At 49.9% G+C, this 16,814-nt stretch overlaps 1 protein-coding gene across 1 annotated transcript; it reads left to right on the forward strand.

The window, feature by feature from the left end:
- Positions 1-3,319: 3,319 nt before the first annotated feature.
- Positions 3,320-5,815, forward strand: LOC138242678 (zona pellucida sperm-binding protein 3-like). Its single transcript, XM_069198234.1, has 9 exons — positions 3,320-3,328; positions 3,901-4,005; positions 4,113-4,228; positions 4,301-4,407; positions 4,487-4,661; positions 4,739-4,856; positions 5,055-5,144; positions 5,225-5,298; positions 5,466-5,815. Exons 1-7 carry the CDS (start codon positions 3,320-3,322, stop codon positions 5,094-5,096), a joined length of 672 nt encoding a protein of 223 aa, XP_069054335.1. The 3' UTR covers positions 5,097-5,144; positions 5,225-5,298; positions 5,466-5,815.
- The last annotated feature ends 10,999 nt before the right edge of the window (positions 5,816-16,814 follow it).

Consider the following 16,814-nt stretch of genomic DNA (forward strand, 5'->3'; position numbering starts at 1 on the left):
GTCACCCTCCCGAATGCGGATCAAATTATACGCACCGCGGAGATCCAGTTTAGAAAAAATAGTGGCGCCCCGGAGTGATTCCAAAGCCGATGAAATCAGAGGGAGGGGATAACTGTTCTTGATAGTTATGTTATTCAGACCGCGATAATCAATGCAGGGTCTGAGAGAGCCGTCTTTCTTTTTAACAAAGAAGAAACCGGCGCAGGCAGGTGAGGAAGAGGGGCGGATGAAACCAGATTCCAAGGACTCCTGGATATAATCTTCCATAGCCTGAGTCTCTTCGTTGGAGAGTGAATAGACATGGCCCTTAGGGGGTAGGACCCCTGGAATTAGGTCTATAGGACAGTCAGATGGGCGATGAGGCGGGAGGGATAGGGCCTTCTGTTTACTGAAGGCTAGGTGTAGATCCGAGTACTGGGAAGGGATATTGGGGAGGTTATCTTGAGATATGTAGGAGACGGAAACTTTCTGAGGAAGCTGACAACAATGCGAAAGGCAATGGGAACCCCAGGCTGTGAGTTCCCCTTGTGACCAGGAGATGTGTGGGTTGTGAATCCGTAACCACGGGAAACCAAGAACCAATGGGTGAGAAGGGGATTGAATGAGAAAGAACCGAATGACCTCCTGGTGGGTGGCGCCGATGCGAAGAGTGAGGGGAGGGGTCTGCCACTTCACCAGACCAGGGGAGAGGGGGGAGCCATCGAGAGTGAGGAGCCGAATGGGCTGGGTGACTGGCAACCGGGGAATATTCCAGGACGAAGCGAGTCCAGAGTCAAGGAAGTTCTCTTCGGAGCCCGAATCAACAAAAGCAGAGAGAGAGGTCTGTCCAGTAGTCCATGACAGGGTGGCTGGGAGAAAGAGTCCAGATCTGGGAGAGGAAGAAGTGACACTGGCCATAACAGCAGGTGGATAGGAGCAAGGAGGGCGACTGGGGCAGGCAGCTCGGAGGTGATCAGGGGAACCGCAGTAAAGGCAACGCCCCTCACGACGTCGGCAATCTCTTTCCTCGGAGGTCAGTCTATGGAAGGAAGGCAGTTGGGAGGGTGTGGGAGGGGTCCGATTGTCCGACCTTCGCTGTTGCAGCCTGAGCTCTAGTTCAAAAACTCGAGAAATGAAGGAGTCAAGTGATGGGAAGTCCAGGGGCAGGTGCACAACGTGATCCTTGAGTTCATCAGATAATCCAAGGCGGAAGTAGTGAATCAGGGCATTGTGATCCCAAGCGAGTTGAGCAGCCAGAAAACGGAATTCGGAAGAGTAGTCCTGAAAAGAGCGAGATCCTTGAGTAAGGGAAGTGAGGCGTGCAACAATGAGGTGGCGAGAGTGCAACTGCCCAAAGGCAGATTGTAGAGCTGTCTGAAAAAGGTGGAAGTTAGCAGTCTCAGGAGCGTTTCGAGAGATGAGATGTCCAGCCCATTCCAGAGCTCGTCCAGAGAGGCAAGAAACCATAAAAGCAATTCTTTCTCCATCGGTGGGGAAGCAGTCTGGACGGATGTGGAAAGCCATCTGACATTGAGTCACAAAGCCCTGACAACTGGAGGAGTCGCCATCAAATTTTTCCGGGAGGGGAGGGGGTAGAAGATTAGTTTGTGTTTGAAGCGGGGGTGCAGGGGCAGGAGCTGCAGGTGGGGGAGACGGCGGAAGTGCAAAGTGGTCAGCTAGTTGCTGGACTGCAGTAGTTAGCAGGTCCAGATTCCGGGAGTGTTCAAGGAGAATAGAAAGTTGACTCTGGTCCGCTGGATCCATTTTAATATGGCTCACTATTCTGTCAGGGAACCAATACGTGGAATAGGAGGATCCTTATGCGTGACCGGAATCCCACAGGACACAGAGTAGCAAAGGGACAATCCAAAAGACAAAATCCAAAGGCAGGGTCGATAAGGGAGGCAAAAGGGTCCGGTAACAAGAGATAGTCAAACAATTCAAAGGCAAAATCCAGAAGGCGAGGTCAAGAGGCAGAAGCAGAAGATTCGTAACGGGAGATCAGTCAAAAAGGTTAGGAAACACGCACTGGAGAATACTAAGATAGGCTTCTCAATAGTGAGCGTGGGAAGGTGTGCGAAGGGGGTTTAAATACTGAAAGGAAAGGGGTGTGATTGGATGATTGGTTAGGGAGTGAGAATTTGAGGAATCTGATGCATGTGAGAATGTGCTGGGTTCAATCAGGGATGAGATTGGGAAGCAGAGGTTCCGGGAATGTAACGTCGTTTGCGAGGGAGAGTGTGGGGCGTGACAAGCATGAGCTGAATCAGGAGGGAGACATTTTGTATGCTCGTGCATATGTTAACGCATGACCTACATCGTAAAACTAAATTAAAAACTAACATTAAGTTGTCAAAGACATTCATTTATATACAAACAAGAGACAGACATAGCAATGGTTCTACATTAACTTGTCCTGCACTGATCAGACTAATTGAAATGTATGAAAGCCCGTTTCTGCCAGGGAGTTAAAAAACGCGCTATGGTATCGCAGAATTCCGACTAAGTAACTCAAAATTGCGACTTGGTAACTCAGAACTCCGACTTTATATCTAAAATGTTCTTTAGCTCAGCTAGCAAGGCCTGGATTCAAGCCAATACAGTGAGGCACGAAGTAGGGCGGGAGCGGCGAGGGCACAAGCCCTAGAACCCGAATCCGTTACAATAACAAAAGGACAGACAATGAAATATGGGCTATTTCGAAGTCGCAAATGTGAGATATAAAGTCAAAATTCTGAGTTTTTAGGTCGCAATTCTGAGATTCTAAGTCACAATTCTGAGATACCATAGTGCGTTTTTTTTTACTCCCTGGCGGAAACGGGCTTCCATTGGTTCTCAGTGATGCGAAGCAAAAGCAATCTCTGAGAAATCAGACAAATTATTATCAGAACATGTCAAAAGCTGATCAGTATTTCTTTACTGGGAAGCAAAGAACTGCTTGTATTACACATTTTAATATGACATGCAATTACACATGAAAATTAGTAAAAATATTATTGTAAAATTACGTGTTGATAGAACAGCCCCCTCGATAAAAGAAAGTGTGGACGGACGTGTCGCATGTTCCGTACTCTGTCTGACAGCGAGTTTAACACACTGTCCTTGGAAATTAGAAACGAATTGAACAATAAATTAATCTGAGCAAATTTTACACGTGTGGGTGATTTCATTCTGTCGAAATTACGTGGAACTCCTCCGCTGGGGTCAGATACACACGGGAAAGTGTTCAGGCGGCTTCACGGAGTCCCGCCTCAGACTGGAAGCAGGTTCTAATTAGACGCTGAGAACAATTCGGGTCTCTGTGTGTAATTGATTGTGTTGATTGAGCGGTAGTGCGACCATGTGTGTGGTAGCATAGTCCTGCTAGTATAAAAACCTAGTCACCGCGTTCACACTTTATGCTCTCTTGCTTCAACACAGTTTGGTGGTTTATGTGTCTTACTTCTGTAGCAGTTTAGCGGGACGTCAATTTGGCGATGCGCTCGTTTCTCTTTATGCTGTGCCTGTGCGCAGGGGCCGGGCTCCCCGCACTGATCTCCTCCGGGCCGGCTGGCTGGGACTCTCGGGAATTAGCGCTCCAGGCCGACCTCCCGGCTCCTGAAGACGCAGCCCAGTCGGAGGATTTGAACCTGGCAGATGCGCCCTCCGAAGACCTGTCTGCAAGCGAGAACGACTCGCAGTCCTTGGCTCCCGACTTTCGCCGCCTTCCCGTGTCCAGAGACGCGTACTCGCCCTACTTCGACAAGGAGAAGATGAAGCCGGCAGCCGCCCCTTACCCGCCTACATCAAGAGCGTCCTGTTTCCTCCCCAGCGAGGGCGGCAGCCGGCTCGCCCGGCCATCGGGGGCACCCGAGGAGTGGCTGTGTGGTGTGACTCCAGCAGGATGTACGTGAGGGTCAGTCGGCTCCTGTTCGGCTTCAGCTGTCGGCCATCGGAGGTGACCTTGGGCCACCCCAGTTACCCCGAACCACACGCAGTTACTTCTACTTCATCTACGGGCTTCACGAGTGCGGCACCGAGCGATCGGTAAGCGGGTCTTCATCACTCTCTACAGGCAGTGTATCGACGTGAGCTGTAGGGCCAGTGTCGGGGTTGCCTTTCCTGGGAATATCCCTTCCTCTGTGACCCTGCAGGTTGTCCAGGGCCGCCTGGTGTACTCCAACACTCTCCGCTATGCCCCGCCCTCCTCCAGTGCACCTGTGCATCGCTTCATTCCCTTCTCTGTGCCGGTCAAGTGCTCCTACAACAGGTAGGCAGGGCTCTGCTGCTGAGAAGCCGCTAGGAAAGTGTCCAGATGCCCCTCATCCCCTCTGTTCTGCAGGTTCCACTACTCCTACAAGGTTGGCTATGTCCCCACGTGGGCCAGGAGAAGGACCTTCTTCAAGGACCTGAAGAACAAACACAGCTTTGTGCTGCTCACCACCAACTGTAAGCTCCTTGAGTGAGTGGCTCCTCCTGCCTGCAGGGGGTGCTGTGTGCAGGTGTAATGCTGCCTCTCTCTCTCCAGCCCGCTGGGTCCGGCTCTCTCCTAAGGATGAGTACTTCCTGGGTCAGCCCATGTACTTCCAGGCCACTGCCTACTTTGCCACAGCAGAGCAGAGGCTGTACATCCACTCGTGTTATGTAACGGAGAAACCAGACCAGCACTCCCAGCCCCGTTTCCCCGTGATCGACAACTTGGGGTACGGCCCCTTCTGGGAGGGGAGGTGGGCAGGAGCCCTGAGAGCCTGCAGGGGTTCATCCTTGTCCTTGTCCCCAGGTGCATGGTGGACAGCAAGGCAGATGGCTGCCTGTCCAGGTTTGTCCCCTCCAAGCAGATGGATGTGCTCCGCTTCACAATTGATGCCTTCCTCTTCCAGAAGAAGCTGTCCAGGAAGGTACTGCTCTCAAAGGCTGCTCAGCCTTCTTGCTCTACTGATCCATGGTCTGCTTTCACATCCATGATCTAGATGTGAACCAGACTGTGGCAGCTGTAGTGCCTAGAGCTGCCAGCTTGCCTTCACTGATGGCAGAAGGTCTTTCTCTGTCCCTCTATTGGCCTTGATCCCTTAATGCTGTGACTTTCTCTCTTGCAGCATGAAGTGACTGAGCTGTACATGCACTGTGGCTCCTGCTAAAGCAACACCAGGGACCAAGTCCTGCACCTACAACAGGGAGGCTAAGAGGTACTTCTGCAAGGAGCCTGCTGAGGGTGCTCTGGGACATGCCAGGTTTAGGCCTCACCTGTCCTCCTCCTCTCCTCCAGGTGGGAGGAGCTGTATGGTGACCATGAGGTCTGTGCCTGCTGTGAGTCCAGGTGTGCTGGCAGTCGGAATGAAGGTGGGTCTGGTTCTCTATCCCTTGTGGATGCATCTCTGCCCAAGAGACAACCATGCTTGGACAACTGAGGAATGATCCCGTGCTGGACAAAGGGACTGTTTAGATGAGTAGACTGTGGGTCTCTGGGTATAGCGGATCCCTCACTCCTGGGTGCTGCTTGTCCACAGGTACCAGGAGCCTGGTGACCAGTAGTCGGGTGGCTGTGGCACCAGTAGAAGCTCCTCTGGATGTGGGAGCTGACTGGACTGAGGATGAGGAAGGAGACCCTCGGAGCTCCAGTGAAGATGCTGAGAGCACCAGTGAGGATGTGGAGGGAGCAGATGACTTTGGAGATGTTGGCCAGTGGACAGGTAGGGTCTGGCAGGAGGAGCTCCTGTAGGGGTGGTGTCCTGCAGTGTAGCTGGATTGTTCTCCTTCCTCCCCAGGTGCCTGAATGAAGGCTCCAGCCTGGCCCTTGTGACTCTCCTGCCTCCACTTGCCTTGTAATGGCAACATCTCAATAAAGCTGTGAAAGACCCTTCTGCCTGCCCTTGTTTCTTTATGGTTTATAGGTTTGAATGGGGTGGAGGAATTCAAGGGAAGTATTTGTGGGGGTTCCCCTTTCAAGAATGCTTCCCGTATTGCTGCCAATGAGGACTGAAAATGGCTGGAGTAATAAAGCGTTGTACTGGGGGAAGATAGCCGCACTATTCCTTGGGCAGGTCATTGTGACTTTTTTACTGGGGGAGAGACAGAGGTGTTCAATATACTGGAAATCCTCCCATTTCCGAGAGGGGTAGTGGTTATGGAGTGAGTTGCTACTGTAATGCCCAATAAGAGTGAGATCTGGTGTCCTATTCTGGGCTGCACAAACTTCCTAAAATAACACAAGGAAGGAATTGTCAACAGGGGCTTGGTGTAAAGTAGGCCTTCCCTTCCTTGGCAGAGGAATAATACTGGTGCGTGAACATCAATGAATAATGGTGCAGTTAGAATCTCGGAGGTCTTATGTTATGGGTGTTGGTTTCACAGCAGTGGTAGTGGACAGTCATGAGAAGTATTAGGATTGAGACTGGAGATCCCAGTACTTGATCCGGAAGACAGGTGTTCACAACTACCTCTACCAGCAACACAGACGGTGTAGATTGAGACTGAACGCTTACTACACAAAGCCTCTCCCCTGTTTCAGTGTCCCGTGTCATGGATTTCAAGTGAATCCTAGTCTTCCTTTGTGACTACCTATAATTTGCACAAATCATGATGGCCCACTAAGGCTGTCAATTTTTAGCCCTACTGCAGTGCCCTATTAAAGTTTCAAGGATTTAGAATAAACTATTTTATATAATGGTTCCGAAGGTGGCTTCTCAAAGCACTTGACAGAATTACAATTAGAATACACAGGATAAAACAATTCCAATAGATTGAGGAGAAAAGTAGAAGCAGAGGGGTAAAGAATGGAACCAGTTCAGTAAAGGCTCTTCTACAGAACAAGGTGTTGAGTCTGAATTTGAAGGAGTTTAGGGAAGGTGACTCTGGTATCCTTGGAGAGAGAGTTCCAGAGCTTGGGGGCATAACAGCAGAAGGCCCTGTCACCCATACAGTGTAGATGGGCTTGGGGGACAGTTAGGAGACTAGAATTAGAAGAGTGAAGGTTATGATGTGGGGAGTAAGGGTGATAATAGATCAAACTGCTACTGAGAAGCAACTGAAATGTGATGGCATGTTCTACAATTTATGCAAGACAGGTAATGTTAGGATTTTATGGAACAGTGGTAATGGCAGCACTTTTGAGGATCGTTGGTACAACAGCAATGCTCAAGGGTTCATTTCTAATATTGAGGACAATGGGTTATATACCCAACGTTCTTACCAAAGGATAAGAGACCTTTTGCTATATAAAAAGACTCCTTTCCACCACTAATTTATACATGTTTGGTTCATTTGGGTTTTATCAGTTAAACATTTAATATTGTATTTGTCAGTTTGTTGATGCCTATATATCACAGTGATCTGCACACACATCTTTGACTGAATATGGGCTGCCAAACCTCTCCACCAAACTTATGTATCACGGTAGATACACAAGAAGTTTCTTTGTAATAACAGGGTTGGTGCCAGTATTCAGATTGGGTCAACTGCAAGGTAAGAACAGTATCACATTAACTGGAGATGATCCAGAGATTAGCATGCAGCTCTGTACGCCAGATTAATACCGATTTGCAACGCGCTCGTCTGCTGACTTAAGTGCCCTGCTCAGTAATCACAATGTTCCCAATTGCAATGAGCCCAAGGAAACAGCTGCTGCCCTCTAGAGGACACTACAGGACAGGAGACAGGACTAAGTACAATTCCTGCAATAGACTAAGCAGTTTAGTGCCAAACTAATGGAACACTGAATCCTATGGGACAGTTCCGAATGTAGTAACAGCTTAATACTGAAATAATATCATAAACACCTCGTGATCTTAAGAATCTGTCGCTGTTAAAAAGTATTGTAATAATAAGCTAACACTGTACTGCAGCCACAACACAGTGGACCTGCAGCTCCTGTCCTGATCATACAGAAAGATGTCATCACAATGTAGTGTGTTCTCTGAAGGCACCAGTTCTGTAGGGTTTGGGCATTTACTGGGACAATTATTAATTGTAGCAGTAAATCACAAAATTGATTCTTTTGATGGCTTTAGAATCCAACCATGCGATATTAATCAAACAACGCACATACACAGGTACTAATACACGAGGATACATTTATTAATACATAGAATATGCATATAAACCTAACAGATCTTATCGAGAGGGTTATCAGAATACAAAAGATATATATTCAGTCAGTTACGAAGTGTTACATATATCAAGAGGACATACGTTCAGTATATCATTAAATTAGACCGTTTCATAAAGTGAACTTGGTTACAACTTCTACATTAGATACTCAAAACAAGTACATAACTCTTAGGAATTAAATTGATATCAACTGGTTGGGATAACAATTGAATTCTCGAGCAGTAATGCAGTGAAGTTGAATACTCATCCAAACTCTGGGGATTCAGATCTCCTGCGGGCACAAAGAAACAGTTGCAGGCTGTTGCTGTCCAATCCGCGCTCTCTGGCTCGGTGCCAGGCTGTGCTGTGCGGCTTGCGACGGTGCGCTGCTGATGCTCACTGACCAGCTAGTTAGTTTTGGCTTTAACTAGCAAAGTTTATGCACAGGAGAAAAGATGACTGTGGGTCCCAGCAAGTCAGGAAGAGGACCGGTTCGTTCCTGATGAAGAGCTAGTTCTGAATAGTGATTCAGCTGTCCACAGTTCTGACCTGTTCACGAGGCTTGCTGCTGATGCTAACCTCGGGTGGATCCTCTGGTTACTCTCTGGCAACCTCCGCTCTAGACTCTTAGAACAAAGGAAAGTTCTGGCACTCGGACACACTGGCCGTTCCGTGGTTGTCCGGGCTGAGTCTCAGGATGGTCAGGAGGCGCGCTGCGAGAATGTCCTGCCCTTGGGAGCCTTCTGCTCCTGGGCCGTCCTGCCCTGGAATTCTCCTTTGAGAAGTCTACAGAATCCTACTGGAGCTCTGTGTTGCCTGTTTTTACCTGGAGGAACTTCAGCTCATTCATTGGCTGAAAGTTCCATGGGCATCAGAGTCCCCCGTGGGTTACTCAGCCCTACCAGTCCCTGATTGGTTGATCAAGGTGAGATATGAGTCACTTACTCCTGACACTTAGGAATGCAATCCAGATGTCCATCTGGCACTCCCTAGACAGATAGGCGCCAATGGATGACCATTGATCATGATAGCCAGGCTTAGCTAAGTGCATCCCCCTTTTGGAGATGTCCCTTATCAAAAGAAAACATCTTTAAATCAGCCTGCATGAATAGCTTCTCTGTGGCTGCACCACAGAGATGAAGGGAGAGATGGGGCCTCATTTGGAAAAGCACAGCAACACTTAATTCTGTCTTATTAACCAGCATTGCCGCTACAGTGCTTAACGCAGAGAGTGGCGAGGCTGGGATGTCAGGGCCATACAACAATTCTTTATGCAGAGAGTGGAGGCATTGGTGTCAGGGCCATACGACAGTGCTTTATGCAGAGAGTGGAGGCATTGGTGTCAGGGCCATACGACAGTGCTTTATGCAGAAACTGGCGGGGTGGGAAGTCAGGGCCTGATGAGACTGCTTTATGCAGAGAGTGGAGGGGTGGGTGTCAGGGCCATACGACACTTCCTTACGCAGAGAGTGGCAGGGGTGGGATGTCAGGGCCTGACGGTACTGCTTTACGCAGATAGTGGCGGGGGTGGGATATCAGGGCTTAACAACATTGCTTTATGCAGAGAGTGGAAGGTTGGGTGTCAGGGCCATACGACAGGGGTTAACGCAGAGAGTGGCGAGGGTAGGATATCAGGGCCATACGACAATTCTTTATGCAGAGAGTGGAGGCATTGGTGTCAGGCCCATATGACAGTGCTTAACGCAGTGAGTGGAGGGGTGGGTGTCATGGCCATATGACAGTGCTTTAGGCAGAGAGTGGAGGGGTGGGTGTCAGGGCCATATGACAGTGCTTTATGCAGATAGTGGAGGGGTGCGTGTCAGAGCCATAAGATACTTCTTTACGCAGAGAGTGGCAGGGGTGGGATTTCAGGGCATGAAGACACTGGTTTATGCAGTTAATGGAGCGGTGGGTGTAAGGGACATAGGACAACACTTTACGGAGAGAGTGGCGGGGTTGGGATGTCAGAGCCTGACAGCATCGGTTAACGCAGAGAGTGGAGGGGTGGGTATCAGGGCCATACGACACTTCTTTTCGCAGAGAGTGGCAGGGGTGGGATGTCAGGGCCTGACGATACAGCTTTACGCAGATAGTGGCGGGGGTGGGTGTCAGGGCCATACGACAGTGCTTAACGAAGTGAGCGGCGAGGCTGGGATGTCAGGGCCATACGACAGTGCTTTACGCAGATCATGGAGGGGTGAGTGTCAGGGCCATATGACAGTGCTTTAGGCAGAGAGTGGCATGGGTGGGATGTCAGGGCCTGACCATACTGCTATACGCAGAGAGTGGCGGGGGTGGGATGTCAGGGCCTGACAAGATTGCTTAATGCAGAGAGTGGAGGGGTGGGTGTCAGGGCTATACAACACTTATTTATTCAGAGAGTGGCGGGGGTGGGACGTCAGGGCCTGACGATACTGCTTTACGCAGAGAGTGGAGGGGTGGGTGTCAGGACCATACGACACTTATTTACGCAGAGAATGGCGGGGGTGGGATGTCAGGGCCTGACGATACTGCTTTACGCAGAGAGTGGAGGGGTGGGTGTCAGGGCTTGACAACACTGCTTTATGCAGAGAGTGGAGGGGTGGGATGTCAGGGCCTGACGATACTGCTTTACGCAGATAGTGGCGGGGGTGGGATGTCAGAGCTTGACGTCACTGCTTTAAGCACAGAGTGGACGGGTGGGTGTCAGGGCCATACCACACTTCTTTACGCAGAGAGTGGCGGGAGTGGAATGTCAGGGCCTGACGATACTACTTTACGCAATTAGTGGTGGGGATGGGATGTCAGTGCCATACGACAGTTCTTTATGTAGATAGTAGCGAGGTGGGTGTCATGGCCATACGACACTGCTTTACACAGTGAGTGGCGAGGGTGGGATGTCAGGGTCGTACGACACTGCTTTACGCAGAGAGTATAGGAGGTAGGATATCAGAGCCTGACGACACTTCTTTACGTAGAGAATGGCGGGGATTGGATGTCAGGGCCTGACGACACTGCTTAATGCAGAGAGTGGAGGGGTGGGTGTCAGGGCCATTCGAGACTTCTTTACGCAGGAAGTGGCAGGGGTGGGATGTCAGGGCCTGACGATACTGCTTTACGCAGATAGTGGCGGGGGTTAGATGTCAGGGCCATATGACAGTGCTTTACGCAGAGAGTGGAGGGGGTGGAATGTCAGGGCTTGACGTCACTGCTTTAAGCACAGAGTGAACGGGTGGGTGTCAGGGCCATACGACACTTCTTTACGCAGAGAGTGGCGGGATTGGAATGTCAGGGCCTGACGATACAACTTTACGCAGTTAGTGCTGGGGGTGTGATGTCAGGGCCATGTGACACTGCTTTACACAGAGTGTGGCGGGGTTGGGATGTCAGGGCCATATGACACTGCTTTACACAGAGAGTGGCGGGGGTGGGATGTCAGGGCCTGACAACACAGCTTAACGCAGATAGTGGAGGGGTGGGTGTCAGGGCCATATGACACTTCTTTACGCAGACAGTGGCGGGAGTGGGATGTCAGGGCTTGACGTCACTGCTTTATGCAAAGAATGGAGCGGTGGGTGTCAGGGCTATACGACTGTGCTTTCCGCAGAGAGTGGTGAGGGTGTGATGTCAGGGCTATACAACAGTGCTTTACACAGAGAGTGGCTGGGGTGGGATGTCAGGGCCTGACAACACTGCTTGATGCAGAGAGTGGAGGGGTGGGTGTCAGGGCCATACGACACTTCTTTAAGTAGAGTGTGGCTGGGGTGGGATGTCAGGGCTTGACGACACTGCTTTATGCAGAGAGTGGAGGGGTGGGTGTCAGGGCTATACGACAGTGCTATACGCAGAGAGTGGTGGGGGTGTGATGTTAGGGCCATACGACAGTGCTTTATACAGAGAGTGGCGGGGGGATGTCAGGGCCTGAAGATACTGCTTTACGCAGATAGTGGTGGGGGTGTGATGTCAGGGCCATACGACACTTTAAGCAGGGAGTGGCAGGGGTGGGATGTCAGGGCCTGACGATACTGCTTTAGGCAGATAGTGGCGGGGGTGGGATGTCAGGGCCAGACGACAGTGCTTTACGCAGAGAGTGGAGGGGGTGGAATGTCAGGGCTTGACGTCACTGCTTTAAGCACAGAGTGGATGGGTGAGTGTCAGGGCCATACGACACTTCTTTGCGCAGAGAGTGGCAGGAGTTGGATGTCAGGGCCTAACGATACTACTTTACGCAGTTAGTGGTGGAGGTGGGATGTCAGGGCCATACGACACTTCTTTACGTAGAGAGTGGAGGGGGTTGGATGTCAGGGCTTGACGTCACTGCTTTATGCAAAGAATGCAGGGGTGGGTGTCAGGGCTATATGACTGTGCTTTCCGCAGAGAGTGGTGGGGGTGGGATGTCAGGGCCATACGACACTTCTTTACGTAGAGAGTGGCGGGGGTGGGATGTCAGGGCCTGACAACTCAGCTTAACGCAGAGAGTGGAGGGGTGGTTGTCAGGGCCATACGACACTTCTTTAAGTAGAGTGTGGCTGGGGTGGGATGTCAGGGCTTGACGACACTGCTTTATGCAGAGAGTGGAGGGGTGGGTGTCAGGGCTATACGACAGTGCTATACACAGAGAGTGGTGGGGGTGTGATGTTAGGGCCATACGACAGTGCTTTATACAGAGAGTGACGGGGGAGGGATGTCAGGGCTTGACGACACTGCTTTCTGCAGATAGTAGAGGGGTGGGTGTCAGGGCTATACAACAGTGCTTTCCGCAGAGAGTGGAGGGGTGTGATGTCAGAGCCATACGACACTTCTTTACGCAGGTAGTGGCAGGGGTGGGATTTCAGGGCCTGATGATACTGCTTTATGCAGATAGTGGAGGGGGTGGGATGTCAGGGCCAGACCACAGTGCTTTACACAGAGAGTGGAGGGGGTGGAATGTCAGGGCTTGACGTCACTGTTTTAAGCACAGAGTGAACGGGTGGGTGTCAGGGCCATACGACACTTCTTTACATAGAGAGTGGCGGGGGTGGGATGTCAGGGCTTGACGACACTGCTTGACGTAGAGAGTGGTGGGGGTGTGATGTCAGGGCCATACAACAGTGCTTTACACAGAGAGTGGAGGGGTGGATGTCAGGGCCATACTACACTTCTTTACGTAGAGAGTGGCGGGGGCGGGATGTCAGGGCTTGATGACACTGCTTTATGCAGAGAGTGGAGGGGTGGGTGTCAGGGCTATACGACTGTGCTTTCCGCAGAGAGTGGTGAGGGTGTGATGTCAGGGCCTGACGATACTGCTTTACGTAGAGAGTGGCGGGGGTAGGATGTCAGGGCTTGACGACACTACTTTATGCAGAGAGTGGAGGGGTGGGTGTCAGGGCCATACCACACTTCTTTACGTAGAGAGTGGCGGGGGTGGGATGTCAGGGCCTGAAGATACTGCTTTTCGCAGAGAGCGGTGGAGGTGGGATGTCATGGTTATACGACAGTGCTTTCCACTGAGAGTGGTGGGGGTGGGATGTCATGGCCGTAAGACACTGCTTTATGCAGAGAGTTGAGGGATTGATGTCAGGGCCATACGACAGTGCTCCACTCAGGCCTCTGCTTGAATTTCTACTCCTCCTCTCTCTCCCTACCTCTACCTCTCCCTCTCCCTACCTTTCTCCCTACCTCTCCCTTTTCCCCTCCCTACCTCTCTCCCTACCTCTACCTCTCCCTCTCTGTGGGGCCAGCAGGGGGCGCTCACCTTGCGGTCTGTGTGGGTCCTATTGCCCCAGTATAGTGACGGGGGACACGATCTGGCCCACCAGCGAGAAGCAGGTTACCAGATCTAGACAAAGGGGGCAACTCTTAGTCGTATGAGCTTAGTCACACATCGCAGCGATTAAAAAAACAAAACAAACATATTATGTCCGTTACTAACGACTTTTTTTTCCTACATTGAAAGTCTCTTTCCTGGGTGATTTTCTACCGCGCCTGGGGCTCTTCATTTCTCCTGGGTGTCACATCGCGGGTGGATTTGAAACAGACCACAGAACCTGCCGCTGCAGTGCTCTCGGTTAGAGGCTCTCATCCTGCATCACCAATCTTACACAGGAGGGACGGAGCTGGATTTCTGTCTGGAAAATAAACTCCAGAGTGAGAGAGAGCAGAGAGGGGTAGGGAGAGGTAGAGCGGTAGATAGGTAGAGAGAGGGAGAGAGGTGGAGGGCGAGGGAGAGGGAGAGAGGTGGAGAGAGAGGGGGTTAGGGAGAGAGGGAGAAGTAGAGAGAGGGAGAGGTAGAGGTAGGGAGAGAGGTAGGGAGGGGAAAAGGGAGAGGTAGAGAGAGGGAGAGGTAGAGGTAGGGAGAGAGAGGGAGGAGGAGTACAAATTCAAGAAGGGGAAAATCCACAACACAACACAGGCGTCGGCATGCATGGGTTACAAAAGGAACAAGTAAAATGTTTCTTCTGGGCTGAAAAGAGAAGGAAGGAAAACACACCGTTGCGGCGCTACGACACGAAGACGCCGAGCCAGTTGAGCACAGCAAACCCAACCTGTTCTCACAAGTTGCTTGTGCTTCAGGCGAAATAAAAGCTGCTGAGCTAAATCAGGAAAGCGGTAACTATTAGGACTGCTCACTGTTCCTCAGGCTGGGACAGGAGAGCACACACTGTATTATTATTACTGAGAGACAGGCTCACTTTCTGTTCCCCAGACTGGAACAGGAGATCACACACTGTATTATTATTTTTGAGAGACAGGCTCACTGTGTCTTCGTTTGGGCTCGGACAGTAGATCACACACTGTATTATAATTACTGAGAGAGAGGCTCACTGTCTGTTCCTCAGGCTGGGATAGGAGATCACACACTGTATTATTATTATTGAGAGTCTGGCTCACTGTTCCCGAGGCTGGGACAGGAAATCCCACACTGTATCATTATTATTTAGAAACAGACTCACTGTCTTTTCCTCAGTCTGGGACAGGAGGTCACACACTGTATTATACTTATTGAGAGAAAGACTCACTGTCTTTTTCTCAGTCTGGGACAGGTGGTCACACACTATATTATTGAGAGACAGGCTCACTGTCTGTACCTCAGGCTGGGACAGTAGATCACACTGTATCATTATTATTAATATTATTGAGAGTCTGGCTCACTGTTCCCCAGGCTGGGACAGGAGATCCCACACTGTATTATTATTATTGAGAGTCTGGCTCACTGTTCCCGAGGCTGGGACAGGAGATCCCACACTGTAACATTATTATTTAGAGACAGACTCACTGTCTTTTCCTCAGTCTGGGACAGGAGGTCACACACTGTATTATACTTATTGAGAGACAGACTCACTGTCTTTTTCTCAGTCTGGGACAGGTGGTCACACACTATATTATTATTGAGAGACAGGCTCACTGTCTGTACCTCAGGCTGGGACAGTAGATCACACTGTATTACTATTATTAATATTATTGAGAGTCTGGCTCACTGTTCGCCAGGCTGGGACAGGAGATCCCACACTGTATTATTATTATTTAGAGACAGGCTCACTGTCTGTTCCTCAGAGTTGGACAGGAGATCCCACACTGAATTATTATTATAGAGAGACAGGCTCACTGTATGTTCCCCAGGCTGGGTCAAGAGCTCACACAGTATTCTTATTATTGAGAGACAGTCTCACTGTCTGTTCCCCAGGCTGGGACAGGAGATAACACTGTATTATTATTGAGAGACAAACTCACTGTCTGTTCCTCAGGCTGGGACAGTAGATCACACTGTATTATTATTATTGAGAGTCTGGCTCACTGTTCCCCAGGCTGGGACAGGAGATCCCACACTGTATTGTTATTATGTAGAGACAGACTCACTGTCTTTTCCTCAGTCTGGGACAGGTGGTCACACACTGTATTATTATTGAGACAGGCTCACTGTCTGTTCCTCAGGCTGGGACAGTAGATCACATTGTATTATTATTATTAATATTATTGAGAGTCTGGCACACTGTTCCCCAGGCTGGGACAGGAGATCCCACACTGTATTATTATTATTGAGAGTCTGGCTCACTGTTCCCGAGGCTGGGACAGGAGATCCCACACTGTATTATTATTATTGAGAGACAGACTCACTGTCTTTTCCTCAGTCTAGGACAGTTGGTCACATACTGTATTATTATTATTGAGAGACAGGCTCACTGTTCCTCATGCTGGGACAGTAGATCACACTGTATTATTATTATTATTATTATTATTATTATTATTATTATTATTATTATTATTATTATTATTATTATTATTATTATTACTCAGAGTCTGGCTCTCTGTTCCACAGGCTGAGACAGGACATCACATATTGTATTATTATTATAGATTGACAGGCTCACTGTCCCTCAGGCTGGGACAGGAGATAACACACTGTATTATTATTATTGAGAGACGGGCTCACTGTCTGTTCCTCTGGCTGGGACAGGGGATCACACACTGTATTATTTTTATTGAGAGACAGGCTCACTGTCTGTTCCTCAGGCTGGGACAGAGGATCACACACTGTATTATTATTGAGAGACAGGCTCACTCTCTGTTCCTCAAACTGGGACAGGAGATCACACACTGTATTATTATTATTGACAGATAGGCTCACTGTGTCTTCACTTGGGCTTGAACAGGAGAGCACACACTGGATTATTATTATTGAGAGAAAGGCTCACTGTCTGTTCCTCAGGCTGGGACAGGAGGACATACACTATATTATTATTATAGAGAGACAGGCTCACTGTATGTTCCCCAGGCTGGGACAGGAGATCACATTGTATTATTATTATTGAGAG

Source organism: Lepisosteus oculatus, chromosome 14 (genome assembly GCF_040954835.1).
Source record: "Lepisosteus oculatus isolate fLepOcu1 chromosome 14, fLepOcu1.hap2, whole genome shotgun sequence".
Taxonomy (NCBI): domain Eukaryota; kingdom Metazoa; phylum Chordata; class Actinopteri; order Semionotiformes; family Lepisosteidae; genus Lepisosteus; species Lepisosteus oculatus.

Bases quoted from the DNA above. Each gene is read 5' to 3' on its own strand.
- LOC138242678 (XM_069198234.1), top strand. The intron at 4,408-4,486 runs GTAAGCTCCTTG...CTCTCTCTCCAG, and splicing joins TGTGCTGCTCACCACCAACT to CCCGCTGGGTCCGGCTCTCT. The intron at 4,857-5,054 runs GTACTGCTCTCA...TCTCTCTTGCAG, and splicing joins AGAAGAAGCTGTCCAGGAAG to CATGAAGTGACTGAGCTGTA.